General features: G+C 60.5%; 1 protein-coding gene across 1 annotated transcript in view; it reads left to right on the forward strand.

Moving 5' to 3' along the window:
• Positions 1 to 8,247: 8,247 nt before the first annotated feature.
• The window catches only part of NECTIN4 (nectin cell adhesion molecule 4), a 15,140-nt gene continuing 1,279 nt past the window's right edge, over positions 8,248 to 22,108 (forward strand). Inside the window, exons 1-6 of the mRNA XM_049635064.1 lie at positions 8,248 to 8,326; positions 16,925 to 17,284; positions 19,042 to 19,332; positions 20,273 to 20,393; positions 21,280 to 21,428; positions 21,674 to 21,830. Coding sequence (XP_049491021.1) covers positions 8,248 to 8,326; positions 16,925 to 17,284; positions 19,042 to 19,332; positions 20,273 to 20,393; positions 21,280 to 21,428; positions 21,674 to 21,830 — 1,157 coding nt within the window. The remainder of the gene's footprint in view (positions 8,327 to 16,924; positions 17,285 to 19,041; positions 19,333 to 20,272; positions 20,394 to 21,279; positions 21,429 to 21,673; positions 21,831 to 22,108) is intronic.

The following is a 22,108-nucleotide window of genomic DNA, read 5'->3' on the forward strand; positions in this document are numbered from 1 at the left end:
TCTTTCTTTCTTTCTTCTTTCTTTCTTCTTCTTTCTTTCTTTCTTAGAGAGAGAGAGCGTGCACTCCAGAGCAGGGGAGGAGTAGAGGGAGAGGGAGGGAGAGAATCTTAAGCAGTCTCCATGCCCTGCATGGAGCCCAGCCGTTGGGCTCGAACACACAAACCGTGAGATCATGACCTGAGCCAAAACCAAAAGTCAGATGCTTAATCGATTGAGCCACCCAGGCGCCTCCAAAGATTTTATTTTTAAGTAATCTCTACATCCGAGGTGGGGTTTGAACTTAACAACCCCAAGATCAAGAGTCACATGCTACTGACTGAGCCCGCCAGGCGCCCCTGGCCAGAGTCATTTTCTGCCTCTCCTGGGTAGAGCCGGGAACTCCCCACCCCAGGGGCCTTTCCAGCTTCTCTCTCACAGCTTTGTGTTCCTTCCCTCAGCTTCCACCCTGGCTCTGAGCCCTCAGCGGTTTGCATTTCACTTGGATGTAGAGCCTGAACCCCACATCCTCCTTGGTGGTACCCCCTCCAGGGCCATCTAGAAGCTTGAGGTGTTTAGCCACTGCTGTTCCAGACATAGACCCAGGGGAGGAGCTGCTCAGGACTCCCACCTCCTTTGGTTAGTCTGAACCAAGCCCATAGTTTGGAGGAGGTAGAAAAGAGTCTAGGGGAAAGAAAGAGAGAGAGGAGGGTGGGAGGGAGGGAGGGAGGGAGGGAAGAAGGAAGGAAGGAAGGAAGGAAGGAAGGAAGGAAGGAAGGAAGGAAGGAAAGAGGGAAGGAAGGAAAGGAGGGAGCCAGGGATGGAGGAAGGAAGGAAGAAATAAAAGACAGGAAGAAAAGAAAAAACACAAGCCAGTCTGCCTTTGTATGACTTATTTTATACCCAGAGCAGCATCTAAAGTGGTCTATGATGACCCTGTCAGTGATCCAGAAGCTGAAGGGGCATTAGGATAAAGTGAAGGGTAGGCCTGACAAAGGACTTTGGGAGAACAGGAGAAGGGCAGCCACAAGGGCCCCTCCTTTTCTGGTCCTGCTTTCACCTGCTAATAATATCCCGGGACGATGTCTGTCCAGGGCTGGGGGCTAGGGCAGATCATTCTGAAAGTCTCACAGTCCTGACCTGATCCCATGAGTTTGGTCCCAGTTGGCCATTTCTGGTACAAGGATGCCCGCTGCCCAGCTTCCCAGTCTCAGATGTCTGTCCCAGCCCCAAATCTGTACCCAATCTGTCTTCAGAAAACTCTCTTTTCTCCTTCCCTTAAATTCAGTCTGGCCCTGGAGCCATCCCCGGTTCTCAGCATTGTTCAGGACACAACCGCCCGCTCAGGACTTGCTCAGTTCCTTCTGCCGATGTGTCCCAGGCTATGCCACCCTTCAGGCCGGCCTGCACTGCCTCTTCTACTGTCCTCTGACCTTTCTACATTTTTCCCCACAGCTCACTCTGGCCAGTTGTCTTCCTGGCTCCCTGCTTCCCTGGCCCTAATTCTGGTGCTTTGCTCTCAGATCAGCCAGAATAAGGACACGGATAAACAGAAAGGCAGAGGAATGGCCGGGAAAAGAGACCGCAAGAGGCCAGATCTTGAGAGCTCATCCGATTGTAACTGTGACCTGAGCTGGAAGGGGTTTGAGAAAAGGTGGACCTGTCAGCAGACGGAGTGGGGGGTGGGGGGCGGCATCAGTCTAACTGGAGGACGGTGGAGAGATGGGGTAAGGATGGGGAATATCTTGAATTTTTGAAAAAAAAATTTAAATGTTTATTTTGGAGAGAGAGAGGGTGGGGACAGAGGATCTGAAGCAGGTTCTGTGGTGACAGCAGAGAGCCTGATGCGGGGCTCGAACTCATGAACCACGAGATCATGAACCTGAGCTGAAGTCGGACGCTTAACTGACTGAGTCACCCAGGTGCCCCCCAAATTTTGAATATTTAAGGGACTTGGCGGTATTGAAGAGGAAACGTCGTTGGGTCCCACTGTTGAGTGGCTGAAACTCAGGTAGATGAGGACACCTAGGCATTCAGAAACTTCTCTTTAGGGTCTTTGTGTCTCTGCTTCAGGCCTTGTCTCAGCGTCTTTGTCTCTGAATTACGCCCCTCCGTTACTCCGTGTGTGTGTGTGTGTGTGTGTGTGTGTGTGTGTGTGTGTTTCTGCCCCAACTCCTTTCTTTCTCCAGGTTTCTACCTGGTCTTACTGTGCCTTGAGATCTGTCACCATTTCCAAGTCTGCTCTTCCCGCCCCTCCCCGCCCCCCCCCCTCACTGAACAGAGGCAACCATCTGACTTTCCTTCAAGGAGCTCTGGAACCTTCCAGGAGTGACCAGGCTTCTCCCCTTTGGCTGTGTTCTAGACTGTATACTCAGTGTGGGGCCCCTGGGCACAGTCAGAGGGTATATTGATGACTAACGAGGACCCGAGGGAGCTCCGATGTTCGGGGCCTTTTCAGGGAGTAGGATTTCCCCACAGGAGACCTTGGAGGGTGGAGGCCTAGGCCCAGGGAGGGAAGCTGACAGGCAAACGGAGACAGATTCCGGTCTTTATCCTTTCCTTTATGGACCTGATCTTGCAAACTGTCGCAGGAGGGAACTCGCGCTCTGTTTCCTGATCCCTAGTCCTTTTTTTATGCCACTTCTAGAAATGAAGGAGCAACTGGGGTTCAAAAAGGCTTCGGGGTGATGCCGGGGGGCAGTCACTTAGGGGTGCCTGCAAGGGGAAGGCACGCGTGCATCTTGGGGTGTGCGGGGTTGTGGGGGGCGGGGAATGCCCAGCGGGGGAGTGGGGGGCCTGCTCAGCTTGCACCTCTGCCTCCCGGGACTTCTCAAGCTCCCGGCCTCGCTGTGTGTGGGGCTGAAAACCGATGCAGGATGGAGTCCAGGTCTCCCAAGTGTGGCGGGAGCAAGGCCAAGAACGAGTCGTGCTGCCCCAGGACGGCCGGAAACCGGAAGTCCTGGCCCCTGCTTCCTGGGGGCCGGGGAGGGGTGGGGGGCGCAGACCAAGATGGAACCTGGGCGCCCGGGACTGGGCCCCTCGACGGCTGTGACGCGTCCTGGCCTCTGACCAGGGCAGGCACGCGGCTGCTGAGTGCTGGCCATGGAAACAGGCCCGCAGGTCTGAGGCCACCTGGGGCTTGGAGGGGAGAGGAGGAGGGAGCTCGGGTTTACAAGACGGACAGGTGAATGTTCCCAGGCCACACAGAAGGAAGATTGTGCCAACAAACTTCAAAAGCAGATGTGCCCTCAAATTACGGGGAGTCCCCAGCTCCTCCCCGTTCCCCCCTCCCCGCCCCCCGTGCCGCGCGCTCCCCCTTGGCCCCCGTGCTCCGTCAGCTTCGGCCCCTCTCTGCTCCTGTGTCCCCTCGAGAACATCCACCTTTCCCCTCAGGGGCTTCTCCACTCTTCTCGCAGCTCCCAGCCCTTCCAGGCTTCTCCCCGCGCTGGGCCTTCTGGTCTCCTGGATTCGCGGGGCCATTTTCCGCTCTGCAGCCGTCCTGCCACCCCCAGCGCCTGGTCCGAGGCGGACACTTGATGGCAGGGCCTCTGGAGGCTTGCTTTCCGCTGGGGCAGCTGCGCCGGGTGGTGACAGGGGCTCAGGCTGATGGCGGGGGGGTGGCTGTCTGGTTTGGACAGGCACCCTGCCCTGGGCATCCAGGCCGCTGTTTGGAGGGGAGCAGAAGCCCCAAAGGCCGGGAGCACCTGAAGGTACCCGTCTGGCCCCTGGGGAGCTCCCCCCATGATTCCCCGCAGCCGGGCTTCCCGGGAGGAGCCTCCGCGGTTGGGATGGAGACTGGGAGGATGCATGGGGAGCACCGCTTGGGGTCCGAGCTCTCAGGATCCTGCCTGCCTTTGCTCCTAATTCCTCCTTTGCTGCTACGTCTCTCGCTGCTGCTCCAAAGACTGCTCTCCGTGAGGGCTCCGACTCTTGTCCTAGACCTGCCAGCACCCACTTCTAGAGCATTCTAAAAGGGCCAGCCCATCCAGAGACAGGGGGTCAAAGAATAAGGGCATCTGTCTCCTACCCCATGCTCGAGGTCCCTGAGTTCACGGTTGTGTATTTGCAGACGCTTGGGGGGTCCAGGGGGTGACAGCCAGCAGGTGGGGCTGCGCACGCGGAGGCCGACTGAGAAACGGAGCCCACGGGCGCGCCTCTAGCTGAGCCGTCGCCCTGGGTGGGTCACCCCAGCTTTAGACCTCTTTAGCGGCAAACAAACCCAGCCCCCTGGGCTCCCAGGGATGTTGTGAGGCAACCAGGAAGTGTGGTTGTCGTTGAAGGACCGGGGCTGGGTACCCGGGATCCCTGGGCCTGCAGAACGGGGCGAATGGGAACAACAGAGCGCGTGCCAGATGGAACGTTTAGATGAAACCTTCCGGAAAACTGGGTGCCACCGTTCTAACAGTGGGCACAGCGAAGCTCCGGCTGCAGGGGTGGGGGGCGAAGGGGTGTCTCCGTGGCGGAAAAGCTCCGGGAACCCCTCCTCTGTGCGGGACCCTCTGTGTGAGGGGGGCAGCCCCGGAAGGAGCAGAAATGAGCTTGAAGCCTCTACCTGAAGGAGCCGCGGTCCCGGGGGACGGAATCAAACCCCTTGTCGGGAATCTTCTGCCACAGTGTCGGTCAGCGCCCCCGAAGCCTCTCTGTGCAAAGTGCAGAAGCCAAGGCGACTGAGCGCATCGGAAGCAGCTTCGTGTCGCGCAGGGCCACACAGCCGGGCAGGACTGGGTCGCAGGCACGCCGTCCACCCTCGTGCCTCCGACTCGGTCCACTCTGATTGGACTACCCCGTCTCTCCCAAAGCCCAAGGTTCTCCCCCCCACCCCACCCCCGTGTCCGCTCCTCCTCCCCCTCGCTCAGCCTGACCCTCGCTCTCACTCTCCTCGCCACCCCACCCCACCCCTCCTCGTCCCTCCCTGACTCACCTCCCAGTCCCACTGACACAAACAAAACTTTCAGCACGACCCACCCCGACCGGTTTGGCCTAGGTGTGCAGCCTGCCGCGGGGACAGACAGGAGTTGCAAGCGGGTGCCCGGCCACAGGACGGTAAGCACCTGCAGCTCGCGGAAACAGCCCTGAGCCTGGACCCGGCACGTGCACGAGGACGCGGAGGGAACGCACGGTGGCGGGACGTGGCGTCTGCCGGCCGACGAGGCCCCCTCCCCCAACGGAGGCGCTCGCGGAGGGCAGGGGCCGTGTGTGCTGCGGCCCCGTCCCCTCCCTGGAGCCTGGTGCTCAGCGGTGCTCACTAAGTGTCCGTAATTGAACTGAGGCAGGCAGGCCCGGTGACGCCGCTCAGACACGTACGCACGTTAACGATGCCACCGCGGCTTGAATTGTTCCCATTCTTCGGGCCCAGAATGTGGGTGGGAGGAAGGTAGGTAGCATGAGGGGAATGGGGGTTCGATGGGGAGCAAAGAACGGAGGGCAGGATACCAGGCACTGGCCTAGAAAGGCTTCCGCAGCCAGGATTTTCTTCCAGCCCCAGCCCTAGAATCTGCCTTCCGCAGGACTCATCCCAAAAGAGGGACAGAAAGGCCTGCGTATGAGGGCTTGTCCCCCAAGCGCATGGCCCTTGTGAGACACGCAAGATGGCCCAGGGAGCAGAGAGATTTGGAGACGGATATTTGTTTGGTGAGGGAGGGCAACACTTCGACTTCAACCAGAGGCCTGGCTGGACCACCTTGGGTCCTCGGCCCCAGCGACACCTCGGGCAAGTCCCGCCTCCCATCAGCTCTCCACAGGGCTGGAGCTGGGGGTGAGTGGACGAGGGGCTCACAGACTCCCTGACTGGTTGCACTGTGGCGGGGTTGGGGGCGTATGGTGCATGGGAAGGCTGAGGAGATAGGGGAACCAGAACTGGAAACCCACTGCTGTCCCCCTGCCCCCCCACCCCATGCCTCGGTTTCTCCGGTGGTTTCCCGGACCAGGAGGGGTGAATCCGTGGGAAGGAAACCGTGCGATAGGATCCGAGGTGTGATAATTATAATTATAATACAGGATGCTCCCCCCTCCCATAGCCCCTGGCCCTACCCCACCCCTGCGACACTGCATCTCAAAGCAGCATCGGGGTGAGGCCGCTTCCCCTGGCACAGGTGGGGACCTGAGTCCTAAAGAGGGGAAGGGGTTTGCCAAGGTGGAGGTGGAGAGGAGCTGGGGAGTTTTGGCATCTGGCCTGGCCCTTGAGGAGGGCCTGCCGGAAATAGCCCTTGAAGAAAGGGTCACTACCAAGGTCACTGCCAGGAGTTGGGGTCATGGTCCTGAGGCCAGGGTTAGAGTCCGGGTGACGGCTCAGGTTCGGGAGAGTCGGGGTGTCCCCTTCCCTGGCCCTCCCTGACCACCCTTTCCACGCTGACATCCATTCATTCACAAACATGCGCCAGAAGGGACAGAAGTGTGTCCCGTGCAGGCCTGGGCGACCGCGACAAAGGTTATAAAACAGGCCTGACTTTCCAGGAGCTCACAGACTACAGCTGCCCGTCCTGGCCCCCGGTTTCACACGTTTAACTGAGTCCCTGGCACGCAGCAGGCCCCAATCCATGTTTCTTGAAACCGAAGCTTACATTTAGTCAAGGAGATAAGATGTGCACAAATTATGGGCGCACAGGCTATAATAAAGGGACTAGCAGAGGCTGGGGAAGGACAGAGGAAGATCCATTTTGGGTGGGAGGCTCTGAGAAAGCCCCACGGAAGACGTGGCCTGTGAGGGCAGCTTTGAAAGATGAGTAAGATTGTGACAGAGTTGGGGGTGTGGGGTGTGGAGAGCACAGTCTAAGCAAAGTGACCCTCCCTTATTGCTCTCGAACCCTGCTTCCTGCCTCCGGCCAGACAAAAGGGTCCTGCTGCAAATTGTAACCTATATATATATATATATATATATTTTTTTTTTCCCCTCACGTTTAGCTCACTACTTTTTTCTTTTTCTTTTCTTTTTTTTTTTTTTTTTTAGCCCCAGTCTGACAGTGAGCTTGTGGCTCCTGGTCACTCAGTTTTCAGGGAGTTCAGAGCCTGCCCCCGTCCTCTGGCTATCCCACATTGGCCAGCAAGGTCTTGTGTCACTTGGCGGCTATATTGTTTGCATCCGGAATGGAAACCCGGGGGCTTACAGGTAGGAAAAAACTTACAGGGATACAGGGGCAGAGTATTTGAAATCGAGCTTGACCTTGCAAAGTCCAGACATGTGGTCTTGTCCCATGACCATGGGATAAGAGGGTAAAATGACCGTGGAGTGTTGGGCTGGTGCACTTTGGGGACTCCTGGCCAGGTGACGAGGAGGCCTTGAAGTGGAGAGAGGATCCAGCGAGGGAGGCCAGGAACCCGCGGGGCTCATTTCTTGGTCAGTCCATCAGCTTCCATATACGGTGGCATTGGGGACGGTGTCACTTAAGCTCCTTCTCGGGCGTCTTGGAACCAGCCCCCTGTCTGAGGATACAGGCGTCTGAGAAAACCGTGTTCCTACCTAAGCTGTGTGTCCTCCAAGGCCGTTCCCCTCCCTGGGCCTCTGTTCTCACCTAAAGCAAGAGGGATATAGGCCAGTCCCATACTTCCCAGTTCTGGCCCTTCTCTGGTTCTCAGCTTCAAAGCCGAGCCCCTGCAGGAGACTGGGGAACTTGGCAAGGCCCCCGGGAGGCAGCGAGGCTGGCTGGGGTGTGGGATGCTTGGGCTCCTTTCCACCCACAAGGGCCTTGCCCCTGTTCCTCCTGGCCTGGTGCCTCCCTCTTTGAGCCACCCTGGGCCTTTTCCTGCCCCGCCCCCCGCACCCTGCCTCTCCCTCCCCAGCCCCTGCCACACTGCCCGGTGAAGCCTGGAGCTGACGATGGGATCCCCCCACCCCCACCCCCGCCCCGCCGCCACCACCACCACCGCCGGGTCCTTCCCTCCTGCCCTCCCTCCCTGGCGCCCATTAGCTAGCCCAGGCCGTGGGGGCGGTGGCTGGTACGTCTTCGTGCCAGGCCCAACCCCCGGAGACGCACCTGTTCTGACCTGCTGAGCAGGTTCCCAGGTTTCTGCCGTCGTCGTTGGCCACGGCGTGGGAAGCAGCTCTGGGGGAGCTCGGAGCTCCCGATCACGGCTTTTCGGGGGTAGCCGGAGCTGGGCGGGTAGAGGAGGGCTGGGTCCCCAGCAGAGACCCCGGAGGGATAGGCAGGCGAGGCAGTGCCTGAGGACTCCGCGATTTCCTGCCTTCCGGGTCGCGCCCTACCCAGCTCTAGAGCCGGCTCCCAGGGAGAACTCAGGGGACCGTCAGAAACACTGGGCGGCTCTGCCTTTCCACCGATGCCCCTGTCCCTGGGAGCCAAGATGCGGGGGCCCGAGGCCTTGCTGCTGCTGCTGCTGCTGCTGCTATCGTTTCCAGGTAGGACTTGCCCGAACCATCGGGACCCTTGCTTCTGAGCCCGAGCCAGCACAGACACGCACACGCACGCACGCACACGCACACACGGACACACGCACACCTAAACATTCTCTTCCCTTTGACTCTGGACTGAGCAACCAATCTCTCTCTCCCACCCCCACCCCCCCACCGCCGATGGCGCCCCCAGAAGGGCCAGCCTCACTCTTTCCCTTCGCGCCCTCTTCCAGCCCCAGGCCACAGCCCTGCGTCTGGGGGCCCTGCCCGCCTCTGCCACAGCCTTGCCTCAGCCCGGGGAGCGGACGTGTCGACCCAGTGCAGGTGGGGCAGGGAGGTGGCACAGGTGGGGGACCCTCTCACCCCAGGGTTTCCTGGAGGCTCCTTCGCCTGCTCCCGGGGCTCCAGAAGTGCTGACTGGAGCTGGGCTGACTCAGGGCGGAGCTGGTGTCAGCAGTCATCAGGGTGCAGGAAGCCTGATGCCCAGACCGTGGCCAGGGCCCTTCTGTTCCCTTCTCCTTATGAGGTCCTACAGCACCGGCTTTGGAGCACCTGCTGGGAGACAAGGGGGGAGCTGGGGCGCCTTCCCTCGGGCCCCTCTCTTTCCCTGGAGACACTATGTAATGGGGTCGGTGATGCTTAGATGAGGGGAGGTCTAGGGTAGAGTAGCTTCTAGATAGGGTGTGGTCTCCTTTTGTTTATTCCCTGTCTCCTCATTTTCTCATCTGGATGCCTTCGGTTACTCCTGTCTAATGTGTATGTAGTAGATGTAAATTACAGGAATTGACAATCTCCAGAGTGGGGGACAGAATGCGTGTGTGTGCGTGTGTCTAAGCATGTGTAGGCACAGTGACACCACAGTGGGATTCCCTAGGCTCTTTCCAGAGTAATGAGTAACTGGGGAATCTTTGTCCTGGGAAGACAGAGCCCTGTCTGGATAGGCCCAGGAGCAAGGAAGTGTCATTGTCCAGCGGGGCCCGGCAGGGATTCCTTCTCCGTCACCAGCTGAAGCTGTCAGGAGCATGAGGCACAGATGGGGGGTGGGGGTGGGGGGCACTGCTCCTGTCTGATCTTATAGTGGAGGGGGGATGCAAGGGCATCGGCCAGTCTCCAGTCACAGGGTCCTGAGCTCCAACCCCTCTGCTTTCCACCCCTGCCTTAACTCCCATCTTCCAGACAACCCTCCTCACTTGCTCAGGCCCAGAGGGTGGGGTCTGGTCGCTGGGGCCAGAGAACTCGGCAGCCACTTTTCTGGGGGACCTGGCCACCCTTGAAGAGTGGAGCCACAATGTCTCAGGACATGGAAAGGGTCAGAGAGGCCGCTGCTCTAACTGCCTCATTTTACAGACAGCAAAACTGAAACAAACAGGCAAGCGACGTCTCAAGACGACTCAGTGTTAGCAGCAAGACCAGGGCGAGTGTCCCGGGTCTCCCAGCCTCCAGTCTGTTAAAGGCTAGTAGGTCTGAGTGTGCACGGGGCACAGCCAGGGGACTAAATGCTGGAGATGCGGTGGCAAACGGGACGTGGTCCTGCCTTCTTTTTCCAGGACGTGAGGCTGTTCTTTCTTTCTTTTTTTTTTTTTTCAACGTTTTTTATTTATTGTTGGGACAGAGAGAGACAGAGCATGAACGGGGGAGGGGCAGAGAGAGAGGGAGACACAGAATCGGAAACAGGCTCCAGGCTCCGAGCCATCAGCCCAGAGCCTGACGCGGGGCTCGAACTCAGCCCAGAGCCTGACGCGGGGCTCGAACTCACGGACCGCGAGATCGTGACCTGGCTGAAGTCGGACGCTCAACCGACTGCGCCACCCAGGCGCCCCAAGGCTGTTCTTTCTAAGAGAAGCCCAGGGAAGGGGAGAGGGGACCTCCTGCAGTCAGGGCATCACCCCGACCTTGCCCAATGCCCGATGGACAGGTGCCGTGGCTACAGGGGCACCCTAACTCCAGAATTATCCGGGGTAACTGGGGCCCGGTGAGCCCCCCCCCCCATGGCTGCGAGGACCTGCACAGAGCTGGAGGGTGCTCTGAGGCCTGCAGCGCGGGCCCCAGGTTCCCAGCCTGACGACCACATCCACTGCCGCCCCCCTTCTGGCTCCTCTCTGTGGAAGCCCCCAGAAAGCCGGAGGTCTTGCCTCCGAAAGAGCTTTGGGCTGGGAGTCCGGAGGCTTGCGTTGTGGCCCCATTTCTGGTCTCCATTTGCTAGGTGACCTTTGGCAACTAAGAACGTAGACTTTGGCAGCCCACGAGGTGGGACCCCGGGATCTCTGTGGGCCTTCCAGCTCTGCAGTCCTGTGGCGGTGTGCCTGTCCAGCCGCTGACCGAAGGGGGGTGCTGGGTGCAGGAAGAGGCGGTCAGTCTGGCTGCGGTGATGGCGGGGGGAAGGGTCCTGGCCCATCTCTCAGTGGGGACCAAGGTAGCTTTATGCCGGATGCTGCCTTCCGCCCCTGCCCTGCTGCAAATCAGTGCCCCCCCCACTCCTGGGCCATTAGAGCTCTGAGCCCCAGGGCCCTGCCCCACCCCTGACAGGGAGAGGAGCCCAGGCTTGGGAGGTGCCTGACACCACAGTTCTTTGTCTCTCCTTAATGGGATGAATTTCCGGGTAAGGTCCCCTCCCTACTCCCTCCATCTCCTGTCCTGCAGCCGAGCGGCTCAAATCTACAGACACCCCTCCAGTGGGATGCTAGTTTCTAGCTCTTTGTCTGGATCCGATTGTAGGGCCAGAGTGTTGGGAGGGGGGGTTGCCCTGAATTCTGTGCCCTCCAAAGATTAGGATCGGCTTTCTACCTGAGGTTAGTTTCCTAGAAAGGGAGGGGCCCCCATCCCTGCTTTTCTGTTCCTGTTTACAGAGGGGGGGCAGGCCCTTTCCTGCAGAACCTACCCTAACCCAGGGAAGCCAGAAAGGGAAGCTAGCTTCCCCACCCAAGGTAGCGGGGACTAGGAGAATCACAAGGGAAGCCCCGTGGCCCCAGTGACCTTGGTCCCACCCGGGTGTTTCGCGGGGGCTGGGCTCAGAGGACCCCAGCTACAGAGATGGCGGTGAGGAGTTTGTGGCACAGCGCACGGTCCCAGCTTCTGGAGCATCATCTCGGGGCCCTGGAGTCCTCCAGGCTGAGGAGGACAGCCACTGTAGGGAGCTAGGCCTCGTGAGGAGAGACTGCCTGGGCTTTCCGGCCTCCAAAGCTTACTCTAGCACTGACCAAAGGCTAGCAGAGTAGAAGGCTGGGGGTGGGGTGGGGAGCTGAGTCAGGAGGGAAGGGAGGACAGGAGCCTAGGGGCTGAATCTAAAACCGCACGCGAAGGTCAAGTTCAGAACTGGGGCCGGGCCACCAAGCCTCGTAGAGGAGGGCTGTGAAGGAGGTGGTTTGGATCGTCTCTCTCTCTCCCTGGGATGGGGAGCCTCTGGCCCCAGGAACTTTTCCCAGCGTTTTCTGGCCACCCCCTCCTCGCTTGCCTTTGTAACTGGTGTCCTGAGAGCTGGGTTGATTTGGGGTGGGGCAGAGCTGGCCCCCACTTTGGGGGGAGGTGGCTGGCAGGATTTAGGGGTGCGGGGTGGCTAAGATCTCAGGAGTTTGGGAGAAGCTGAATTCTGGGTCTCCCACCCACAGTGTGGCTGTTGTCGTGACTCAGCCGGGCTCAGACTCTGGCTCCGGGGGGGTTTAGGGGACTTATCTGTGCTGGGAGCTGTGTCTGGGCCAGAGCCGGGCTGCCTCAAGGCCTGTCCTCCCCCCATTGTTCTCAGCTGCCTTTGTGATTGGTGTGGCCCCCCTCCCCAGACACTAATCTGTGGGTGGGCACTTTGCCCGGGTTGGGAAGCTGTCACTAAGCTGGGGGGCTTAGGACGATGGGGGCCAAGTGAGGGACGTGGATGAAGGCAGACGGAGAGTCTCCTGGTTTTCCAGGCTCCTCAGCACCTCCAAGGCCAAGGTTATGGGAGGAAGGGTGGAAGAAAAAAGGGCTTGCCGGGTGGTTGATGTCACCTGTCTTGAATGGGGGGCTTCAGGGCTCCTCCCAGGTTCTTTCTTACCCCAAACACTCCCACCCATTCCAGCTCTGTCTGGTAGAGGCTGCCACTGTGGGGCGAGGGGAGGCAAGAGTTAACAAAGGAGCCTGAGCCCCTGGACCGCTTGGACCCCTCCCCCTAGCCCTAAGCAGGAGTCTCCCCCCCCCCCCCCCGACCCCCCCCCCCCCTCCCTCGGCCCCCCAGGCGGCCCCTCCCCGCGCCGCCCGCCTCCCTTCCCACCAAACCCACACCAGACAACCCTCACCCCAGGCCTGGAGCTAGAGCTGGTTTTTCTGGTGGTGGCAGCAGCAGAGGCCTGACAGAGCTTCCCAGGGAGAGGCCTCCTGGGGGGCCGAGGGAGGTGGTTGGGGGGTCGGGGGAGGGGGGGGGAGTCCTTCTAGCAGGAGCCTGAGGAGCCAGGGGAGGGTGAGCCTCTGTTTTGCTCTGCTGAGGAGTCCTTGACGGCAGTTTCCCATCACCTGGAGGGACAGTGACCTCATCTCTGGGTACCTCCGCCTGAGATGAATCTGCCCTCAAGTCTGGGGTGAGGTGGGGAGGGGTGCCTGGCTCCGCTCCAGACGGGCCGCAGAGGCGAAGGGGCAGAGCCAACCCACCACTGACCACGGGCAGCTGAGACAGACAGACACGTGGAAGCCAGGAGGGACCAGCATCAAAACATTTACCCTGTGTTCAGAATTCCGCGGGACGGGAGCGCGCACGCTTGCACACAGACCACTCTGTGGCTCTTGTCTCTGGAGGCAGGCGACAGGCACAGACACCTTCCTAACGATAACACGTGAGCGCTTAGAAGTGCAAAACACCCCCAAGTTCAGTAAGGAGTCGGCCTCACTTACACCCCGCCAGGCCCTCTCCCAAAGTGATCAGACATTCACACGCAAAAGACTCATGCACAGACTCGTCGCCAGGACCCCTAGATGCAGGGGATACCGAGGGAGAAAGGCCCCTCACAGAGGAAAGCCTCCTTGCCCAACGACGTTGTTATCTGCAGCTGCTAGCCTCAGTTTCCCCTCCTGAGATCAGAGGCCAGGCCCCCCACACAGAGGAAAGCTGGGACCCAGAGAGCCAACCCAGACCAGGAATGGAGGGCCTGTCTGGGAGCGGGCGGGGTACACAGAGGGCAGGGCCCCAAAGAGGCCCGTGGGGGCCTGGCCAGGGGTGGGGGAGGCCGAGGGCAGGGATCCCGTCTGGCCAGTTGGGCCTGTTCTTTCCTTGCGCAAGGTGATGGCTGGTGGCGGCTGTGGCTGGGCCTGCTGCTCTGTGGCGGTATCTGAATCACCAGGGCTCCTGACCAGCGTCCTGTGCTCCCGGGAGGAGGGGTGGGGACGGTCAGAGGGAGGAGTGCCCAGCCAGCAGAGTCCACCAGCCTCGGCGAACAGTTCGCAGCAGAAGGGTCCGTGGGCTTGGCCCGGCCTGGCAACTACATGCCCGCAGGGTGACCTCACCAGGCGGGCGGCGTGTCTCCTTCGCTCTGGTGACATCATCATGCTGACGCCAGGCGGGCACTGGGTGGGGGAGAGAGGGAGGAGGCAGCGCCGGCCTGCCCTGGCCTGGGAGTCTGGGCTTCTGGGTCCAGTTTAGTCCAGGATGGGGATTCTAGAGCCCAAGTTCTCTCCTCCTTCTGTCGCAGCCCCTGTGTGTGTGTGTGTGTGTGTATGAAGTGTGAGGGGCTGTTGCCCGAAGCTGTGATGCTCCTGGTGAATAGGGGACTTAGGACAATGGGGGGCTGTGGGAGAGGTCCTGAAGGGGCTCTCCTGTTTTATTGGGTTCTTCATCCTGCGAAGCGTGGGCTTGTTGCTCGGCGGTGGGGATCTTGGACTTACGGGGAGGGACGCAGAGGACCGCGACGCGGGCATATGGTCTGTTGTGCCCTAAGGGAGACATATGTTGGGGAAAATGTGGGCGATGGGTTGTGGAGAGGGGCCGGATGGTTGGCAAGCATAGGGATAGGGATGGGAAATACGCCATCCGACGGTGTCCCGTAGAAGGGTCTGAGTGTCCCAGCGGAGCAGGGCTTGTGACCCCTGTGCCTGCGGAAACCAGTGCTTGAAGCAGAGGATGTGCTGGGGCTGAGCCCCCATCTCCAGCCCACCTCCAGCCCTTCCTTGGCAGCCCTGCTCCCTGCCAAGGAGGGGTGCGGGTGGTGAGCCGGACTCCCAGGCCGGGCTGGGTGGGACCCACACCAGCTTAGGCAGGTCAGGGCCCCGGTATCTGGCCCTGCAGGTCTGTCCCGTCCCGTTTGGGTCCTCCCAGCTCCCGACAGCACCCTCCCTCCCTCCACCCCTGCTCACAGGGTCACGGGACCCCCTTCCTCTGGCCTATGCTCAGCCTCCCCGGAGCCCTCTGGTCCATCCGAGTGGACCACTTCCTCCCTCCATAACTGCCCCATCCAGCCCCGGCCTTCTCCCTGTGAGCGGTCAGAGCTGTTCCCTCTGGCATCGAACCCAGGTAGCCAGCCCAGCCTGCCTCCACCCCGGGCTGCCATGCCAACCCCCTCCCTGTCTGCCCAGCCCAGCCCAAGGTTCATTCCTGCTCGCTCTACCTTTTCCTTCTTCTCCCTGTCTCTCTCTCTCTCATTCATTCATTCATTCAATAAACATTCATCGAGGTCCCCTTATGTACCAAGAAGGCAGACCACCTGCCACTGAGCCCTAAGTCAGAAAACCGTGTTTCCCTATGTGATGTGAGACCCAGCTTCTTCTCTTGGGCAGCTCTGTCCGGCGGGAGAGGCAGACGGGAAGCGCCCAAATGCAATCCAGGGGGGATACAGTACGGTGGCGAGGTCAGAGCAGGGCGCTAGGGCAGGACGGAGCGAGGGCCCCTCATTCTGCCTGAGGTGGGGGTGGGGTGGCAGAGGAAGCGTTGTCTAAGCGGTCTAAGGCTGAGTAGGAGTCATCCCTCCAGACACCGGGAGGAGCACCTCCCGGGAGGGGCCCGGGTGAGCCAGGCATGTGTGGCCAGAGGCAGGGGCTGCGCGCTGCGGGGCGTTGCTGGATATACATCCCAAGGCAGAGAGCTCTTGGCTTCCCAGAGAGAACCCTCCCTCTGCCCCCAGCCCTGCGTTTCACATGCCTTATTCCACGAATTTATTTATTCCTCCTGGACCATGAGTTTCCCCAGGCCCCGCCCCCCCTCCTACGTCACTCATCCTGGAACCGGTAGGAGTTGTCTTTGTCCGGCCTCTCTTTTCTCTCTCTCTCTCTCTGGTCAGTGATCAAATCCTGCCGAGGGTCCTCCAGGACTGTCCCCTCCTCCCTGTCCCACAGCATGAAGGGTTCCTAGAGAGTCTCGGGGCTTCAGTCTCCCTGCTTTCCAGCCGGAGGGCACACAGCCACTGGCCTCTTGCCGCAGTGATGGCTCCCCATGAGTTCCTTCCCCTGGTGTGCAAGGCCCAAGCACGCATATCTGTCCTGCTGACGCACACCGCCTGCCTTAGGTGCGTCCTTTCCGCCCTGCTTCCTGAGCCAGCCAGCCTCTCCACCCCTCTGGGTCCCTCACCTGGAATCCCTTTCCGGGGTCTCCCCCTCCTGGTCCTACCCAGCTCATGCACGAGGCCCTCCCGCAGGACTCGGTGACTGTCCCATCCCCCAAGTGGCCTGCAACACACCCCTGAGCACTAAATCAGAGACCGTCACGCCTTTCCATACACGTCCACAAAATGTCTCCAGACCTCAGGTTCCATGAGGACAAGACAGGAAAGGGATCCTTCTTTGAAAACAAGGTGACCTGATAGATGCCCCTGGGTGCTGCGTGCTGTCCTTGTCGATGCACAGAACGCTCGCCCTTCCCTGCTGGTCCCCGTCTCTGCCCCTCTGATTCCGGCTCGCTCGCCACCGTTCTGAGCCTGTCGCTGGGTGTCTGCCCTGACCTCATCTCTCTGGGCTTCTGACCTGGGGCCTTTCTGTCTTCAGTGACTTGTCATTCCTGTCTCTGAGCCTCCGTTGCGGCCATTCCTCCCACAGAGAAGGCCTGCTCTCTGGGAATCCAGATCGGTCATCTTGAAGCCATGAAAAGAATGTTCCGAAGGGCCCCTTTCGCCCCCTACGTGCCCCATCCCAGCCGCCAGCTGCCTTCCATCCCTGCCTCGTCTCCCCGCCACACTTCCTGAAAGCGTTCACTTTCCCCCCCCCGCCCCCGCCCCCGCCCCCTCCTTGGTGGGTTGAACCTTCTGTGAAAGTTTGCCCAGGGCTTCCCCGGTCTCTGCGCCCATCTGCGCCCAAAACCCATTTGCGTGAGAGGACTGGGAACTCCCTGAGGGCGGAGGCTGCCTCTCTCCAGCTGCAGCCTCCACACTCCTGGGCTGGGAGAGGGTGTGGCTCTCCCACCCGGCGTCCCCGTGGCCTTAGGCAAGTCACTTCCTCTCTCTGGGCCTCAGTTTCCTCATCTGTCAAATGGCGATAATAACGCCCACCTCGGGAATGCTGTGTGGATCTAATGAGGTAATGGACTGAACGCGCTTGGCAAGCAGAAAGTGCTCCAGGAGTTCCGGTGGCCTCCTCGCCCCCGGGCGTCTGCATGAGGAAGTGCTCCCCCCCGGGGTTCCCGCCGCGCCCCTAATCTAGGCTGCTCCTGTCTGCCCCCTGCAGGCCGCTGCCGGGCGGGCGAGCTGGAGACCTCGGACCCGGTGACCGTGGTGCTGGGCCAGGACGCCAAGCTGCCCTGCTTCTACCGAGGGGAGCCCGGCGAGCAGGTGGGGCAGGTGGCGTGGGCTCGGGTGGACGCGGGCGAGGGCGCCCGGGAGCTCGCGCTGCTGCACTCCAAGTACGGGCTGCACGTGAGCGCGGCCTACGAGGGCCGCGTGGAGCAGCCGCCGCCTCCACGCAGCCCCCTGGACGGCGCCGTGCTCCTGCGCAACGCGGTGCAGGCCGACGAGGGCGAGTACGAGTGTCGCGTCAGCACCTTCCCCGCAGGCAGCTTCCAGACGCGGCTGCGGCTCCGCGTGCTGGGTAAGTGGGGTGCCGGGCGCACGGGGCCACCAGGCCCTCGCCCGCGGCTTCGCAGGCGAGAGCGGGGGTGGGGGGCGCCGAGAGGCGTGGGGCAGCGGGCGAGCGGGAGTAAGAGGTGGGGTCCCGTAGGGGTGAGGGAGCCCGGCGCAGCCCATCCTCCCACCCGATCCAGAAATTCCCTCCGAGTGACCTCAGCAGCTTGCCACGCACGCAGCGGTCAGCCTGGGGGAAGAGTCCACGTAATAGAACATTCTTCTGTTGACTTGCACCACCCTCCCTGGTCGCTGTCGCCCTCCGAAGCAAGGTGGCACAGGCTCATTCTCTCCTCTGTCCGCGAGCCTTTCAAAGAGCTGAGGACCTTTGCCATTCCCCACGCCCACCCCAGCCCCCAGTCTCCTCTTCTGGAAGTTACACTTACTAGTTCCCGCAGTGGTTCTACCAAAGGCACTCCTTCGCAGCCTCCCTGGCCATCGACGATTTTAAAATGTGGGGCTGAGATATGAACCACGGGGACCCAGCCCCCAACGGGCGTGGCTGTGCCTGACCAGTGGGGCTCATACCTTTCCTGGTCTGGACCTTCAGTGAATGTGGCTGGAGATCACAATCACCTTTTATTTTACCTTATTTTATTTTTAAGTTTGTTTATTTTGAGAGAGAGAGAGCGAGCGAGCGCCTGCACCTGCCTGGGAGGGGCAGAGAGAGGAGACAGAGAGTCCCAAGCAAGCAGGCTCTGCACCGTCAGGGTAGAGCCTGATGCGGGGCTCGATCTCAGACCGTGAGATCATGACCTGAGCCAAAGTCAAGAGGCAGACGCTCAACCAACTCAGACACCCAGGCGCCCCTCACCATCACCTTTCCTTTTTTTTTTTAAATTTTTTTTTTTAACGTTTTATTTATTTTTGAGACAGGGAGAGACAGAGCATGAACGGGGGAGGGTCAGAGAGAGGGAGACACAGAATCTGAAACAGGCTCCAGGCTCTGAGCTGTCAGCACAGAGCCCAACGCGGGGCTCGAACTCACGGACAGTGAGATCGTGACCTGAGCCCAAGTCAGACGCTTAACCAACTGAGCCACCCAGGCGCCCCCACCTTTCTTTTAAACCACCATTTTGCGCTGTGGACTCTTGTGGTCGATGGATGCCCTAGACCTATGGTCTACTTAAGGCTTTTGCATTTTGTGCTTGAGCTGTTCATGTCAAGAAGATAGAAATAAAGAACCTTCTTCAGTTTCCCTTGATCTGCGTGGAACTTAGTAACACTAGCCTTGGGGGTGAAAATCCTGAGTGTGAATCTGGGCCCCATCCTCCAACAGCTGACCATCTGGGACAAATCCTCTCACCTCCCCAACGCGCCGGTGTCCTGACTTGTAGAACAGGGGTAGGGATGCCCACCTCGCTGGCCCGCCGGCAGGATTAATGAGATAACATCGATCGAGTGTTTAGCACGATACCCGGCACATAATAAGTGCTCACTAAGTGCTGGCTATTATTATTAGCACAGAGATGTTATCTGGTCAGCTTTTTATTTACTTCATCATTTTTTATTAAAAAATGATCCCTGCTCGTTGTAAAAAAAAAATTTTCAAAATCAAAACAATGGAGAAAGCTGAAAGCCTACCACTCATCTGGTGGTGTCCACGTTGGTGAGATAAGACAACGAACAGGGCCTGGAAATGTTTCCCTGCAAGACCGAGCTGGGACGGGCCAGGGCCTCTGGACGGGTGTGCAGACCCTGACCCCTGCCTCCTCCCCGCTGCAGTGCCTCCCCTGCCCTCACTGAACCCTGGTCCGGCGCTAGAAGAAGGCCAGGGCCTGACGCTGGCAGCCTCCTGCACGGCAGAGGGCAGCCCAGCCCCCAGCGTGACCTGGGACACAGAGGTCAAGGGCACCGCGACCAGCCGCTCCTTCAAGCACTCCCGCTCAGCTGCTGTCACTTCGGAGTTCCACCTGGTGCCCAGCCGCAGCATGAATGGGCAGCCACTCACCTGCGTGGTGTCCCATCCTGGCCTGCTGCAGGACCAAAGGATCACCCACATCCTCCAAGTGGCCTGTGAGTACTTGAACCTTGGGTAGAGACTCACCAGTCTGGCCAGGCTGGATCGTGAAAGGCGGCCTCGTGTGGCCGGGAGACCCCTAGTGCAAAGGTCGAAGACCAGGAGGCCGTCCCGGATGACCTTGACAGATCACTCAGACCTCTCTGGCCTTTGGTGTCCCGTTTACAAAGGGGGTTGTCCTACGCCACAGGGTTGTGGGGAGAATCCGGTACAAACACAGACTTGAAAGCACTGTGTGACGCACACGAAGAGAGACAGCTTCGGGCCCCACAGCTTGACCCTGGTTCTGGTCGGACAGGCCCTCTTTCTGCCGTGCACCGGCTGTTAGTCAATCTTGTCCGTCTTCATTTTCCTCCGCAGCAGGAGTATAATTATACGAACTTTACAGGGCTCCGATGGGAATTAGAAACCACGAACGCAAAGCATCTCACACGACGCTGAGTGCTTGAATGGTCCTCAGTCCGCAGCAGATACCGTTTTCCCAGCACTAAGCTCAGAGCCTCTCCGGGCACAGGGCTGTTTTCTATTCATACGAACCCAGAATTTGGCACAAAGTAGGCCCTCGACAAATGTTTGTCAAGGAAATGTAGAGACAAGTAGGATGGTTACGTCTTTGGAGAATCAGGGAGCATTGACGGAACACCTGTTCCGCGACTAGCACTGTGCCGGGGGGACCACAGGGGATTCCGAAAAAGCGTGACTCTTTGCTGAGGGATTTCTAGGCTCGTTGCCCGGACAAACCACAGTGGGCTCTGAGCTCAGAGCTCCACACGGGAGCCGGGGGGCCAGGACCCGGCGGCCAGGCTGGGCTGGGCTGGGTTTGGAAGCAGATGAGAAGGACAGAGGGGCAGGGTGGGGCCCGAGCAGGGGGCCCCTGGAGGAGCAGATGATGGAAAGCCTCATTCCCCTTCTTCCTCCTCCCTCCTCCCACTCCAGTCCTCACCGAGGCCTCTGTGAGGGGCCTCGAAGACCAAAAGCTGTGGCAGGTGGGCAGAGAAGGGGCTACCCTCAAGTGCCTGAGCGAGGGATACCCTTCTCCCTCGTACAACTGGACACGGTAAGGGCCTGGCCCCGGGGGGAGGGCCTCACTTGCGGCCAGGGTCCTTCCCTCGCAGGGCTGCCGTGTCCTCATTAGGGGCTGGGACGGTATATTCTGGACCCCGGATAAAGTGGGGCACGTGTTCAGGCCCACTCAAGAATACGCGTGGTCACCAAATATCACGATGGGCTTGCAGCCGGGGGCCCACGATGCACGCGGTCGTTGGGAGGGAACAAGCTAGTAAGTCCTTGGCTTTTCCCCCTAACTCTTCAATCGCGAGACATAGCGCAAGATTTAAATATTAATGTTTTATATGTTTACGTGAGTACCTGAGGCGGAGAGGACAAAAAGGCACTGCTGTGATCTTGTAAGACCCTTGGAAGCACCTTAGAAGTGCCAGCCGCCCGCCTCTGCCGGTTCCTTGGCTTTTTCCCGGGTCTCAGGTGTCCAGGGGGTTGGGGAGGGGTCAGGTGCACACGTGTGTGAGCCCCCGACAGGCACATTCTCACACGTGAGCGGATGAACCGTGCGTGTGGCCTCGTGCGTGCCCCGGGCTCCGTTCAGGTCCCCTGCCACGCAATGTCGTGGGTGTTGGGGCGTGCGGTCACACTCTCCCAGTCCGTCTGAGCCCAGAGAGGGACGGGGTGTCCTGCGGTGTGGACCTCATACCGTGTCTCCCTGGTACCCAATGCCGGGTGACGTGTGTGTGTGTGTGGGGGGGGGGTGCCCGGGTCAGCCTGGGCGGCAGGGAGCAGGGGCCTCTGCCCAGACCTGCCCGGGGGAGGGAGGGGCACCGTGGGAACAGCCAGCGGCTCGGGTGACGTCACAGGGGCGGGAGGGGAGAGCTGCCCGGGCACGTTGGGTGGGGGCAGCCTCGGGCCGCCGCAGCCTCCCTGTCGTCCAGGTTGGACGGGCCTCTGCCCAGCGGGGTGCGAGCGGAAGGGGACACTCTGGGCTTTCCTCCGCTGACCCCCGAGCACAGCGGCATCTACGTGTGCCACGTCAGCAACGAGCTCTCTTCGAGGGATTCCCGGGTCACTGTGGACATCCTTGGTGAGCACCGGGGCAGACACGGCGGGGGGGGGGGGGGCCCGGCCGAGAGCCCGGAGGGGCAACGGTGACAGACAGAGAGGGTGAGCTGGGGGAGGGGGCGGTGGGGGGGGGGCTGGACCGCGTGTATTTTGCAGAGGGTCAGGCTGAGGGGGTGGTTTGGGGGGTGTGTTGGGAGGACACGGGGGCAGGGTTGGGGAGGGCGGGGGTGTGGGCAGCCCCCCCAGACCGAGGCCTGTCTCCCGCAGACCCGCAGGAGGCCCCCGGGAAGCAGGTGAACCTGGTGTCGGCCTCAGTGGTGGTGGTGGGCGTGATCGCCGCGCTCTTGTTCCTCCTGCTGGTGGTGGTGGTCGTGCTCATGTCCCGGTACCATCGGCGCAAGGCTCAGCAGATGACCCAGAAATAGTGAGTCATGGCTGCTGGGGGGGGGCGGAGCTAAGCTGGGGGCAAAGCCCGCAGGGCCGAGCGGGAGGTGGGGGCCGGCACCCAGGAGAGAGGGGAGAGAGGGGAGAGAGGGGAGGTGGGCGGAGGGGGGGGGTGCTGACGGCTGGGGAGCTCATGGACCGGAGCTGGGCAGGGTCCTTCGGGGAGCCAGGGGGGCTGGGGCCACAGCTGAGTTGGTGGGGGAGGCCCAGATCCACGTGCCCGGGTATCCCCAAGCACACACACCCTAGCGGGGCTCA

The sequence above is a fragment of the Panthera uncia genome, chromosome F1 (assembly GCF_023721935.1).
Source record: "Panthera uncia isolate 11264 chromosome F1, Puncia_PCG_1.0, whole genome shotgun sequence".
NCBI classification, from domain to species: domain Eukaryota; kingdom Metazoa; phylum Chordata; class Mammalia; order Carnivora; family Felidae; genus Panthera; species Panthera uncia.